The following is a 14453-nucleotide window of genomic DNA, read 5'->3' as shown; positions in this document are numbered from 1 at the left end:
GAACCTTGGTATCTTTTTTAGCAGTTTTTAAGACCATTTATTTTTGTAAACTTTCAGACGTTTTTATTTGATGTGGTAGACCTTGAAGCAGTTTCTCTCCAGCTGCAGGCAGAGCACACCTCACACTGCCATGGGGTGGTTCTCTTGCACACCGTGCACTGCTATACCAAAAACTTTTGTTTTAGCTAATGTAATTATTTATTGTAAAAAGATAAATAATGCTGGAATGAAGCTGAATCTTACAATTAGCAAATAGTTGAGGGTTGTTCAAATAAAAAAATAAAGACTGAACAAACATTCATACCCTGGTTCACCGGAGATCTGTCCTTCTTCGTGGTCACTGTCTTCAGATATAAGCCTTCTGGGACACCTAATAGATCGTGTTGATTTTCTTTGAGGCATTTCCATAATTTCATGCTGGCTTTTTGTGCTAATTAGCTTCCCCGTTCCGTTATCCGCTTTCACCGCGGCGCTGCGCTCCGTTTCAATCAGGCTGTACAGCAGGATTTCCCCTCGTAGCAATGTTTTCCATAACTCTGATTGCTTCATGTTATAGATCGTTGGAAAGCTGCTTTTATGTACTTGAAGGAACCGTTGGAATTATTTGAATCTGATCAGGCATTCAAAAGTTATAAAACGGAGCATTTTGGATGACAAACTCAGCACGTCTCTGAATCTGTGTTGCGATTTGTTGCGCTCAAGACAGGAAATCCTGGCAGCTACCGTAATGTATTGTATATGCACGAAAAGCCCCATTTTTAATTTTTTAAGCACTTTTGGAATTTTAATGATATCTTGAACGGTCAGGGCTTAGGGGGCCCCCCAACACAAAAGGGCCCCAGGCGGCCTCCGACCTATGCCTAATGGTAAAACCGCCTCTGCCCTTAACTGACCGTTAAAGAGGAATACTGTAGAAATCTTATGTGGCAAATCAAATTTAACTTCATGTCAAAAAGACTTAGAAGTTTTAAAAAGACTAAAAGTGTTTTTCTTTTCATAACCAACTCATTTAATCTGAAACTGGAATCTGAATAGTTTTAACTAATTTTAATGATGAAACTTTAAATATGTTCATGAAAACATTTGCATCTTGATTCGGACTGAATAAAAATGATTAGAAAAAAAGAAGAAAAAAGAACAGGTCATCGGGTTTTCACTCTTGGCACCATGAGAGATGAAGAAGTTTACTTCAGTTTTTCACGATGAGTAGAGCATAGTCAAGATAATCAGCTCTACACATCTTGACAGCCTTGTTCCTATATAATAAAAAAATAGCATCGGAGACCCTGCGACTGATCTCCGATATGAGAGACCTATTTCAAAAGAACAGAACACGACATCTTTTGTTTTACTTGTGCCAAACGTAGAACCTAGTATAACAGTTGCATCTTTTCGCCACTGGAGGGCACCAAATCCCCACCCCCTTCGCTTTTAAGCAGTTTACCATCACCAGAGTGCAGTTCAAGCTTTTCACCACTGGAGGGCGTAAACGCATCTCTCAGTTTGTAAATAATTGTCAATGAAAAAACCAGTTTGGAGCACACCTGGGTTTAGCACTTTTAGCAATAGATGTGAAAACTCCAATAAATTATTCACAGCTATTGTATTTAACACTGTTACATAAATACAACTTTTATTCAATTTTAAGTTAAGCAATTGGAGAAAGAGCAGAATTCCTTGTTGCTAACACCACAGATATCATAGCCTTTTATTTTGAAAGAATAAACAGAAAATGTATCTACTGAATATTGCAACTTTATAAAAGTAGTCCCATCCTCCTTAATATTAAGAATACAACAAATGTGAACATTTTTTCTGCTGCTGAAATCAGGAAGCTAAACTGTTCTAAGGATTCGGGTAAACAGTTCCAGCTTTTTGCCACTGGAGGGCGCCAAATACCCATCCCTTTTGTTTTAATGGAACCAGAGTGTAGTTAGTCTTTTGCCACTAGAGGGCGTAAATTCACCTCCCCATTTAAAAATAACGGCATCTCCATGCTTTATGCTACATGGTTTATTTTCCTTTTGTCTTCTGTGTTCACCAAACCCTTTGTTTTACATTTCTTCTCATAGATTGTAAATACGTGTGACCTCCTGGAGTTTGTTTGAAGGTCACACTGATTTAAAGCTCTTTGTTAATTATTAAATATTTTTCTCACGCTATACATAGTTCTGCTTCAGCATATTTCACACTGTGTGGAAAACTGAAACAGTTATAAGTTAATTAGAATACATTCATCTCAAAAGTAACATATGACTAAGCTATCATTACACAGTGGAGCATGAAACATTTGCTTAGCTTGCTAAGTAGGCATTATTATCATTATAGTTTTTTTTTATGTCAAATCTGTTGTGGCTGGTGAGGCATCCTTGGCCTTGGTTTACTCGTGCATGTTTAATGATGAGGAGACAAGCTTCCACAGTACTCCGATGAAAAGATAACAAAAAATTTATTCCACAGCTTGTAATCTTACAGGAGTGTCCAAAATTAAGTTTTCCTCGGTTTAAATAAAACAATGCAGAAACCATATTGCTCCACACCTCACCACGCTCAGCTGGATGTAACTGGTTTTTACAGCCCCACCTCGTGTGTCTGCCTTTTTCTTAAAGTGACAGTAACCTATTTTCTACCCTACATTAATTGACCAAAACAAGACTTATTTTGACAAATTAACATTTTTAAACACACAAAACTGCAGTGATGCGGACGCTGAGCCAATCTGTCGTGGTGAAGAGGGAGCTGAGCCAGAAAGCCAGGCTCTCGATTTACCGGTCCATCTACGTCCCAATCCTCACCTATGATCATGAGCTTTGGGTAATGACCGAAAGAACGAGATCGCGGATACAAGCGGCCGAAATGAGTTTCCTCCGTAGGGTGGCCGGACTCAGCCTTAGAGATAGGGTGAGGAGCTCGGACATTCGGGAGGGACTCGGAGTAGAACCGGTGCTCCTCCGGATTGAAAGGAGCCAGCTGAGGTGGTTTGGGCATCGGGTCAGGATGCCTGCTGGACGCCTCCCTGGGGAGGTGTTTCGGGCATGTCCTGCCGGCAGGAGGCACCCGGGTCGACCCAGGACACGTTGGAGAGGTTACATCTCCAATCTGGTCCGGGAACGCCTTGGGGTCCTGCCGGAGGAGCTGGTGGAGGTGGCTGGGGAGAGGACGGTCTGGAGCTCCCTAGTTGGGATGCTGCCCCACGACCCGGACCCGGATAAGTGGCGGAAGACGACGACGACGAAATACACAAATGGCCAAAAGCGTAACGGCAGTTTCAATAGTAGGCTTGTGCACCAGGTGCATATGCTGTACGTGCACACTCCTTACCGAAAATAACAGCTGAGACAGTCCCTTGTGTGTGTGTGTGTGTGTGTGTGTGTGTGTGTGTGTGTGTGTGTGTGTGTGTGTGTGTGTGTGTGTGTGTGTGTGTGTGTGCGTGTGTGTGGCCCAGAGGACAGAGGACGGGAGAGCGCACAGCTAATTAATTAAATAATTTGGTTCTGTACCTTTCTCTTCAGCACAGCCGACAAAGGTTTAAGATGGGTCTGTCCTCCTGCATGCTCAGATCATTCTCTTCCCTTGCTTGAAAAATTGTTCCAAAATGAAAGTTGAACCTACATCTTTTTTATCTGTGAATTCAATGCTGTTCGGCGAGTCTCAAATAAAAGTTTGGGCATCTTACTGTAAAAAAAGTATACCATTAATGTAAAAAAGAAACTCTAAATAAACTATGTTCACATCCAGAATCAAACCCAGGTCTTCTGCACAAAAGCCCAGCATTTAACCAGGCAAGCTAAAGCTCAAGTGATGTCTTTTGTATCTGTAACATTTATATCCTGATGACAGCTGAAACAACATTCAAAGAACGGTTTGGAGGGCTATGCCTGAGCGTGAACGCGCATGAAGCAGCCTGCTCGACCCGAGCATCTCTCTTTTTCTGTGATTTTACAGAAAAACAGGCAATCACAGTAAAAATGCCAGGGCTCATTCTACAGGACCAGGGCATTGCAGGAGAATGTATGAAGAAGAAATGTATTATTTCTATACATGTTTTGCCTGTCAAACTTCCATAACGTCCCTTTAATTTTTCACAGACTTAAACGTATATGAACTCAAACTTAGCTTCCACATCTGTTCTAAAAACAAGCTTTTTCTGTTGGGAGAGGGGTTGTTTGGGCATGCAAACATTCCCAAACCCATATGTCAAACCATTTGTCTTCTCTGTCCAAAAAGCAAACGTTGTTGTCTTCAAATGATGTCTTTTAGAAGAAGGGGGAAAAAACTACAAACATTTTTCAGAAAGCTTTTGTTTGCTTCCAAAAACTTATTCGATTGAGTCCAAAATCAAGAGAAAACGAAATTCTTTCAGATTTGGAGAAAGGAGCATTGAACATAAATTGTGTCAGTCTATGGTCGTTCCAGGCTCCAGTCCAGCAGGGGGCAGTAATCTATCTTCACGCTGGTTGCCACCCTCCCAAACATCATAAACAGAAGTAGAAAAAAGCAGTCGAAGAAGTAGAAGACCGGAAGTTGTTAGCAAAGTTAGCTTGTTTTTTTAGTATTTTGAGCTCTGTACTAACGTCTTCGGTTTAGTCTCTGAGAGAGTTTATCAGCAAAAGTGACTAACTGTTGCTGATGAAGAAATATTCTTACCAGGCTATAAAAACTTAATTGTCTTCCTCAACCGGGGCGAGTTCTTTCCAGAACCAGAGAAGGAATCTGCGTGACAACCGGTGCTGCAAATCAAGGTAAGCAGAAACCCTGATGGAATTCCCTGTCCTGTGTATCTGACAGAGTCGGTCATTAGTTGGTCATAATGGAGGACCACTAATCGGTCTCTGATCCATCATTCTCAGACTCCGAAGGAAAACTCGAATCAGAATTTGACTTTTGAGTGAGGAAAACCTGTTGGCTCGACTCCGTGTACTTGGTGTTTGAGTGACCACGGGTCTTCTTTTCCCGAATGGCTACATTCTCCGCTGATTAGAGCCAAACCGTTGGATCCTTAATCTAATGTTTAATTCTGAAGTAGCTTTTTAATCAGCTCTCCCGTTTGTTTACTTTGCAGCAACATACAGCAAAACAAAGCGTGCTACTTTTCATCTGTTACGTGTCCCTCACTTCAACCAAAGTTTGTTCCGTATGGATCCAGACTGCATCACGAATACAGGTACTGCTACAGAACGTGTGTGTGTGTGTGTGTGTGTGTGTGTGTGTGTGTGTGTGTGTGTGTGTGTGTGTGTGTGTGTGTGTGTGTGTGTGTGCAAGGCAGCATATACACAAACAGAATACAAAAATGCAGATAAAGACTCAAAGGCATCAGGCGTCTAGTGTAGCCTTAAATAAATAAAATAAAAAATTTAATTGAAAAGTAAGTTTACAAAATGAAAAAGGATTAATAATAAAGGACACATACATGTACATCTGGGTGTTGTATACACACGGATTATTTCATAGATGTTAGTGTGAGGCGGCATAATACCAGTAACAGTTAAGCTGTTGTCTTACTGCAGTGGGAATGAATGACTTGCAATAATGTTCCTATTGACATCGTGGGTGTCTTAATCTGCCACTAATGGTGCTTTCACATCTGGGTCGGCACCGACCAGCCCTGGTAGGGTATATTGTGTTCACGTCTGGGTAGGGCTGAAAGGAATCCTCGAATGGTTCCATTCATTTCATTTCTCGAATCATTTTTTTACTGATTCAAGGCTTTGTTAAATATGTGCACCACACATATTACTGGCGCACAGTGTGGTAATCTAGGTGCTGTGGAGGAAAGTAGAGAAACCAGCAAAGACACAAACCATTGTTAAAAAGCAGAAATGGTTTAAAGTTTGGGATCAAGAGTTAAACTATGGGCAGATTGGCCAATGCTAGCAGGTAGCACGCTCACGATCAAATGGGTTTCTGAAAAAACTAAACTAAAGAATGACTAAACTCTACAAGCTGAAGAAAAAAAACCCACCATTCCCTTTATTTGTAAATGTCTGCAGCCAGTATTGCTATGGGGCAGAGTCACAGCAGCTCTGCCTCATACTGCTTCCAGGACAACAGAAGGAGCATTAAATGTGGGGGAAACGACAATAAATCTGGTCATGTGGTAAGTAGCAGCTATGCGCTGAGAAGAGATTCTGCGGTGATGTCCTATATGGGCCGTATGATTTGTAGTCATTTTATTTACAAATTTTTACAAACTAAAGCCTGATTCATGCTTCTCCGTCTGCGTCAGTGCAGAGACACGCAATGTCCTTGCGGGCCTGCTGGAGAGCTCCGCAAGGACGGACGGAGTCGAGCTCTCTTTTCTAAACATCCGTCAGTCGAGACGGACAATGCAAGCTTGTGATTGGTCAAGACGCTGCTGCGTGTACACTGCCGCCCTTGTGCCCTCAAAAACATAAAGAGAGCCGAGGATAACTAGCGGCAGACACGGAGAAGCTTGAAGAATACCTCGCGAAAAAACTCTAAAAACATGAACGTTTAATTCCCCGTGACTGGAGGAGTGAAAAGATGCACAGCAAGCGTTTTATTTGTGGACGGAAATGACAGGAAACGTGGGTTTAGAGGTGGCGAGCGCATGAAGAGGTGGAGGAGGATGAGAGACAAATTTGTCCGTGCTAAAAAGTCTCTTATATACAAAAAAAAAACAACAAAAAAACGATACAAACACACTATCTTGGACCGGATACCTGACAGGATACCACAGAACAGCGCTACGCCCTCTGTTGTCCTGTTGGGGAATTGCTTTGCAACACTCCCCAGGAGACGGAGAAGTATGAGAGCAAAATGCTTCCGTCAATCCGTGCGTGTCTGTCCCTTGCGGAGCTGACGGAGAAGCATGAACCAGGCTTAACAAGTCTCAAAGTACGTGACAGACATGGTCAAAACTCACTTGATTTATTTTCATTTAAATGGAAGTACAACACATGTCTGAATCAGGGTGTAAGGCAAAGCAGATTAGAAAGTTGTGTTATAAATGTATTTGTTATAATGTAGACAATCATTAATGTTACAATAGCTTTTATAGCCCCATTCACCTGCATTCATCTTTTCTTTCTTTCGGGGACCCATGAGCCGACAGGAAGGGGAGGAGATACAGGCTCCCAGTTAGAGTGGTCTGTAATTCACATTGTGTTTTTGTTTCCTACAGCTGTTCAACAGATGGTGATGGTTAAAGAAGAAGTCCTTGAAGAACAGGATGCTGGTGTGGACCAGCAGGACCCAGAGTGCCTCCACATAAAGGAGGAACTAGACGAACCCTGGACCAATCCGGAGGTAGAACAGCTCCATTTGGAGGAGACTGATGCTGCCACGTTTCCATTCACTGTAGTTTGCATAAAGAGTGAGGGTGATGAAGAGAAACCTGTGTTCTCACAGCTTCATCAGCAGCATATAGAAGATATATATGTTCCAGCCGGCAGCTCAGTTGATCAGATGACAACAAAAACTGTTGGAGAAGCAGAAACTAGCAGGAACCCTTATCTGAACCTTCATGAACAGACATTTGATTCTTCAGAGACAGAAGTTAGTGGAGATGATGAAGAGAACGACGATGTGAATTTAGACTCTGAACATTCAGACTCTAGGCCTGAAACTGGAGATGGAGAAAGTGAATGGAACGAGAGCGGGTCATCTGAGTCAACATTAAACAGTCACTTGACAGCCCACACAGGACAGACATCTTGTGCTTGTGACTTTTGTGGAAAAAAATTTAGCCAAAAGTCACATTTAAACAGTCACATTAGAGTCCACACAGGACAGAAGCCTTTTCCCTGTGAGCTTTGTGGGCAAAGATTTAGTCAAAAGACAACTTTAAACAGACACATGACAGTCCACACAGGACAGAAGCCTTTTGGTTGTGAGCTTTGTGGACAAACATTTAGTCAAAAGACAACTTTAAACAGACATGTGAGAGTCCACACAGGACAAAAGCCTTTTGCTTGTGAGCTCTGTGGAAAAAGATTTAGCCAAAAGACAACTTTAAACAGTCATATGAGTGTCCACACAGGACAGAAGCCTTTTGCCTGTGAGCTCTGTGGACAAAGATTTAGTCATAAGCCAACTTTAAACAGTCACATGTTAATCCACTCAGGACAGAAGCCTTTTGCTTGCGAGTTCTGTGGACAAACATTTAGCCGAAAAACAAATTTAAACAGTCATACGAGAGTCCACACAGGACAGAAGCCTTTTGCCTGTGAGCTTTGTGGGCAAAGGTTTACTCACAAGTCAACTTTAAACAGTCACATGATAGGCCACACAGGACAGAAGCCATTTGGCTGTGAGTTCTGTGAACAAAGATTTAGCCTACAGACAACTTTAAACAGTCACATGAGAGTCCACACAGGAGAGAAACCTTTTGCTTGTGAGCTTTGTGAACAAACATTTAACCGAAAAACAAATTTAAATAGACACATGAGAGTCCATTCCGGAAACAAAGAACTTGTTTAGCTACAACAGTACCAAAAGACACCCATGAAGTTTTTACAATCTGTCAGTTTGTAATCCTAGATCAGGATATTGTATCGCCCATGGACCACTTCTTTCTGCCCTTGTAAAAAAAATTAACTAAATCGCTCACAAGGGTGTTAGTTTATTTTATAAACTGGTGGGGATGATATACATAAATGTGAGTGTGGCTTGAAGACTGCTGGGGACATTATAATAATTTAAAATGATTTAAATATAGGTATTTGTTTGTTTGGCCTTTTATTACAATATACACTGCAGTGTATTGATGGGTGTTTAAGAGTTACCCCTCATTTCCACCGGAGCCGTGATGGAGCCGTCAGCAGCACGTTACTGCAGCAGCACGTCATAGCTGCTGATGTGTACCGCTATGGTCAACAGAACCTTTTCCACCGGAGCCGTAGGCAGCACGAGTCGGCCGCGTCTCAGGAGCAGCATGTCGCGGCCCTTACGCACCGGTTCTATTTTCTACGCGCTACGACTCTGAAACGGGTCAAGTTCGACATTTTTGGGGAAGGAAAGACAGGAAATCGGACTCAGAAACGGAGCAAAGCTTCCCGAGATTTTCAGAATAAAGAAACGTACTACCTTCCCTGACTTAACATAAACGTATTGGCGATTATAAAACGGACAGAACATAATAGACAAACCTTTTGGAGCCATGTTGTAGTTTTCTCCTGCTTGTTGTTGTTTGTTGACTAAGTCACGCGTGATTTTGCTAATGTTGCGTGACTTCGTGCTCTGTCGGTGACAGCTGCTCCCCTGCTGCTTCACGTCTCGTGGGAAGAGCCAAGCAGCAGCATACGCGAGCAAGACGTGCTGTTGCAGTAACTTGCTGCTGACGGCTCCAGTGGAAAGGAGGGGTTAGGCTTAGCTTCATGAGCTTTATTCAGTAAAAAATTGTAAAAGTTGGAATCAGTCCTACTGATCACTGATTGCGAGACAAGCTCCTAACTTCTGAGCCACGGCAGCACTTGCAAACTTTTGCAGAAAAATACCAACAAAATAATACGTAGCTTAGCTGCGTCAAGTTTTGGTTAATCGCATATTCACTCACCAAAGCTGAGCTTTTCCAAGAAAAATATATAGTTGCGGTCTCACAGTAGGACTGCCCGAGAAATTTTTTAAACCAATATCCATCAAAACTGAGCTTTAAGTGCAGTACCAACAGTAAAACTGACAACAAAGTACCAGTTTTATCATGTTTGATATTAACCTAAAGTCAGTGGTGGTTTTACCATTAGGCATATGTCGGTGGCTGCCTGGGGCCCCCTTATGTTGGGGGTCCCCTAGCCCTGACTGCTGGCACCCCTCTGTTAATGCCACAATGGACTATTCCTTTAAGACGCCGATGCACAAACAGGAAGTGATTGGTAGTCATTCAACTCCAATCCAATGGCAGTAATGCACCAAATTGTTGTTTGCCAAGTGCCATAAGACCACAAAGAAGAAAAAGCAGAAGAAGAAGAGAGGAAGGAACGTTCATAACAAACTCAAAGCAGTAGTCAAAACATTAGGCATGAAATTGAGTTATCCTAGTGGCTCCAGTAAGAGAAAGAAGCAGCTTGTTTTAAAAAAGCTTTTATCTTCTCTTCCGAAAGTGACATTGTTTTTCAATGTAAACATCGAAAGGAAGCAGAAAAGGAAAGACAATAGAAAATGTTTAAAGGGAGGAAAACATAGACCAAAATGGAAAATAGCAGGAAAAAAAGAAAGGCAAAAGCACAGGAGCACTGACAGGAAGAAGAAAACAGCAAATACTGAAGGCACTCAAAGGGAGAGAAAGACAGGAAAAAGGAGGATGACTAATAAAAAGTGAAAATAACTCATGTCAGAAGAGGGTAGAGTTTCGCAAATCCAGTTAAAGGTAAGATTGTTGAAAATTTAGTGTAAGGGGCCCCATGTCTGTGTTTGCCTTGGGCCCCCAAATTGCTAAATCTGCCACTGCCTAAAGTTAGCTAAAGGGCTAGCTAGTGTTTACAATTCAGCACGCTGGTTGGATGGGACAGATTTCCCAGCATGCCATGCTTTTTCTTAAATGTTGCAAATTTAACAAAATTCATTAATTATGTTATCTTTATATTCAAAGTAAAATTGTCATTGCTGAAAAGAAATATAGACCTACAAGTATCAGAGAAAAGTTGGCCATAATTTTTGAAGTTATAAGTGAACAAGCGACACCCAGGTTATGAAGTTGGTTAAAATAATTATTTTCTGTGTGGAGTGGAACATGTTAAACAGGTCCTTCACTGAGTTTACTTATTATTTTTGAAAATGATTGGTCACTCTAGAGTTTAACATTTAGACTGAACATGAAAAATTTGTCCTACACATATTTCCTGCATTAGCTTCTGATAGCAAGGATTTGAAAAGCCTGACCACTCTACATCAAGTTGTTTCTTGGACTATCCCATATTGGCTCATGACAGGCTGTTGTTGGCTTAGCGTCCAGGAAACTGCAGAGATCTTCTTGACTAGTAGAAGCTAACCACTCAACACATCAACGTTGCAAGGCAGAGTCAGTGGTAGAGTGGTGTTGCTTTTATCTAATCTGAGAAAAGATGTCCAAATATGAGGAAATGAGACTCCAAATTTTGCTGTCTGAACCTACCCTCTCCAGGTGAAATATACATCTGACCCCCCCCAGGGATGGCTGGATTCTTTACTGAGAGACTTGTGTAAAAGTGGTGGGGACAAAACACCCATTTTTTTATATTTGCGGAGACATGTCCCCAGCGACCCTAGCCAAAATGCCAACTGTGGCCACTCGTCATTACACAGTGATCAGTTGCAGCCTGAGCTGATGTCCCTGGGTTCCACTTTTGGAGTGTTGCGACAGAAAACGTTTAGCATGGCATGTATGCTCTGCTATTAAAGTCTGTGTAGTGTAGAAATATTTGTCTTTTACCAGTGGTTTGTACTTTGTGAATTTCATAAATATAACTAAAGAACTCTTCAGTTTTTTAGCCAGTTGTTCCAGGATTGGCCCCAGCTAGAGTGACAATATGTTGGACTTTGCAGCATTTTCCTTACTTTTCATACATCCCGAAAATCGAGACAGTGTTCCTTTATTAACAGACTTCTGTTTTTTGTTTAAAGCTGGCACTTATAAACTATAAACTGATTGTGTTATGAAAGCTGTGAGGGCAGGGTAACCAAAAAAAAAGAAAAGAAAATTATGTCTGTCTGGAAGTCCATTAGTACTATGAAATAATGTGTTCCTGGTAGATATAAATATATTTTAACCACATATTTACTGAAAAAAATGAGGATTAATCCCTTATAAAAATTATGTTGAACAGGGGTGGGTAACTCCAATCCTTGGGGCTTGCTATCCAGCATGTTTTAGTTATTTCCCTATTCCAACACAGTTAATTCAGTGGTTGAACCACCCATTCAGCAGGTCATCAAGTTATGCAGAAGCCTTTCAAATACTTGCTAATTAAAACCAGGTGTGTTAAAGCTGGGATAAACCTAAAACACGCTGGATAGCCAGGATTGCCCACTCTGTGTTAGAAGATTCCAATGTGCCTCATTTAGAACAATTCTAGAAGGTTTGATTGCAAGACCTAAACAGATGCCCATGCCACCTCAACTGACTCCTCAATGTGGATGAGCAGTGGATCTACTCCAAGCCCCTCCCGGATGATGCTTCGCACCCTATCTCTAAGGGAGAGCTCAGACACCCTGTGGAGAAAACTTTTGTATTCTTGTTGTCATTCTTTTGGTCACTACCCAAAATTTGTGACCATAGATGAGGGTTAGAACGTAGATCGACCGATTGAAACGAGAGCTTCACCTTCTGGTTCAGATATCTCAAAATTAGCATAATCTTTTAAAATATTTTTGTAAAAAAATAATCATTTAAATATATTGAGATCATTTAAAACTACAGGACAATTATATAAAACATTTACAGTGCTAAACATATATGTTTACTTCCGCAGACAGCCATTGCGAAGTCCAGTCTATGTCCAAAACACTGAAGCTTGACCCAGTTGTTCAGTTCGATGGCTCTCCGCTCGCTGTATTCATTAGCATATTATAGTTGTAGCCAAATATCGTCCAACTGCCCCCGGTATTTCCTAGTGCCGCTTTGAAGATTTCTTATGGTTGCCACTAGTGTTTGGCATGTCTTGTAAAGTACCTGTGTGTGTTGAACATCATCTCTCATGTAACCAACCAAACAACCAGAGCGGCAGCCACAGGGTCTTCAGTGTCTGTCGTGGAGGCAAACGCTGAACCCGCTGGTGGTTAGTGATGCTGTTGAGTTGAAGAAAGACTCTTATCAGGTCCTTTTGGCCTGTGGGACTTCAGAGGCCACTGATAGGTACCTGCCGTCCAAGTGAAATGTGGCTCTGGTATTCTTGAAAACCTGGGCGTGGGAGGAGATCAGTGAGACCATGGAGCAAACCCTCTATACGGCGTCGAGGATATTCTTGTCAACTGTTTGATGCCTCAGGAGGGGAAAGCAGTGCACTACCAACACTGTTTGTAGTAGGGACGATGTGCTGCTGACCTCAATTTGGGATGTCGTGGATTGATGCGTGGGACTTCAAAGACCCTCTCAATCCCACCAGCACGTCTTCCAGTGAGGAAGCAACGTTTGGGGACTTTTGATTGGGCTTTCCAATCTTTGGTGCTGAGGCCAATGAAGTGGTCAAAAACTCCTCTGTGGACAAGCTCCAGGGGTCCTCTGGAGAGCACTTCGGGAGAATGGGGTACCAGGCCCTTTGATAAGGGCTGTTAGGTCCTGTATGACTGTTGCCATTGACGGCAGTAAGTCGAATAACCAAAACAAAAGGAAACAGAGTGTACACACAGAGGACAGAGAGTAGAGGAATGCGGTAGAGAAAATGCTTTTACAATGAAGACATGTGGGTTAAAGCTGTTCAAGGTGACTCTTACAGAGTCTGTGATGTTTCTCAGTCATTGCTGTGTCACAATGTTCATCAAAAACAGGTTCCTCAGTAAATGGAGAGGTTGGTGCTAAACCCCAAATAAAATTCCAACAAAGATGAGGTGCTGGGGTTGTGTTGATTCATACAAGTCAAATCTTTTTAAAGCACATTAGTTGAATAATTTAATTGAAGCCTTGATTATTCTGGGAATTCGAGAGAAAAATCAGAACATTAAGATTGGATAGAATGTTTTTGAGAAATTAAGTCAGTGATCTTTTTTCCTCTTCCCTAAATATTTACTATAAAAGATTTGTCATTTTTGAAAATAAATAAATAAATAAATACATTAGTTTTTTATTAAAGGCCCCATGTGTGAAATCCATTGAAATCATGAGGAAAGTATTGCAGCTACGGTGGCTCACTCATGAGTTTGACTGTATAATCAATTTTCAACCTGTCTAGCCTAACCCACACAAAGCTTAAAACAAGCTACTCGACCTCTTTAAAAAAAGGCATTTATAATTATGACTGTTTTATCAACCTACCAGTTCTGAAGGCAGCAAGCTAGTTCTGATAGATCTTGAAGCGTTCACGATTCACACACACAGGAGGGATGACGTCAGCCGGGAGGTCCGGTTTGAGAAACTGTGTTCCCCTGAAATATTCTGTCCCCCGTGTCGGGATTTTGTACTTCAGGCTATTTTCACAAAATTTGCGATAAACTTTTACGGGAGAATGATGTAATATAATGTAATACTGTTGTGCATGTGATTTTTCTTTATCTGGATTTCCTCCTAAAAACAATAAAGATACAGTAAAAACATTCTTGTTCACTCTTTTGCAGCCAGATTATAATTTTTGAAAGTTATGTAAAAAGATGTAATCTCACTCAGTTTAACCATCTTTTATTTGAGGTAGTTTAGTCCTCATAATGGTCAATAAGTTCTGTGAATTTGGAAATATTTGCTCTTGACTGCCCAAGGGAAACGGAATATTTCCAGGGAACATAATTTTCCACAACACAAACAAACTGGCTGCCGCTTCCAAGCTTTTATGGATATGGAGCGATCACTGGCTGATTGTTAACCATGG

The 14453-nt window shown here is 41.5% G+C and overlaps 1 protein-coding gene across 1 annotated transcript; it reads left to right on the top strand.

Annotated features, from left to right (window-relative positions):
• Positions 1–4496: 4496 nt before the first annotated feature.
• LOC107385918 (zinc finger protein OZF) lies at positions 4497–14184 on the top strand. The gene is made up of 3 exons (XM_015960077.3): positions 4497–4742; positions 5063–5164; positions 7145–14184. Exons 2-3 carry the CDS (start codon positions 5137–5139, stop codon positions 8440–8442), a joined length of 1326 nt encoding a protein of 441 aa, XP_015815563.3. The 5' UTR covers positions 4497–4742; positions 5063–5136; the 3' UTR covers positions 8443–14184.
• Positions 14185–14453: the final 269 nt, after the last annotated feature.

The sequence above is a fragment of the Nothobranchius furzeri genome, chromosome 3, assembly GCF_043380555.1.
Source record: "Nothobranchius furzeri strain GRZ-AD chromosome 3, NfurGRZ-RIMD1, whole genome shotgun sequence".
In the NCBI taxonomy this organism is placed as follows: domain Eukaryota; kingdom Metazoa; phylum Chordata; class Actinopteri; order Cyprinodontiformes; family Nothobranchiidae; genus Nothobranchius; species Nothobranchius furzeri.
The sequence above is the reverse complement of the archived record's forward strand: the minus strand, read 5'-3'. Positions and strand labels throughout refer to the sequence as shown.

Excerpts from the sequence above, each read along its gene's own strand:
- LOC107385918 (XM_015960077.3), top strand. The coding sequence starts at position 5,137 with ATGGATCCAGACTGCATCACGAATACAG. Across the intron at positions 5,165-7,144 it reads AGACTGCATCACGAATACAG|CTGTTCAACAGATGGTGATG; the intron begins GTACTGCTACAG and ends TGTTTCCTACAG.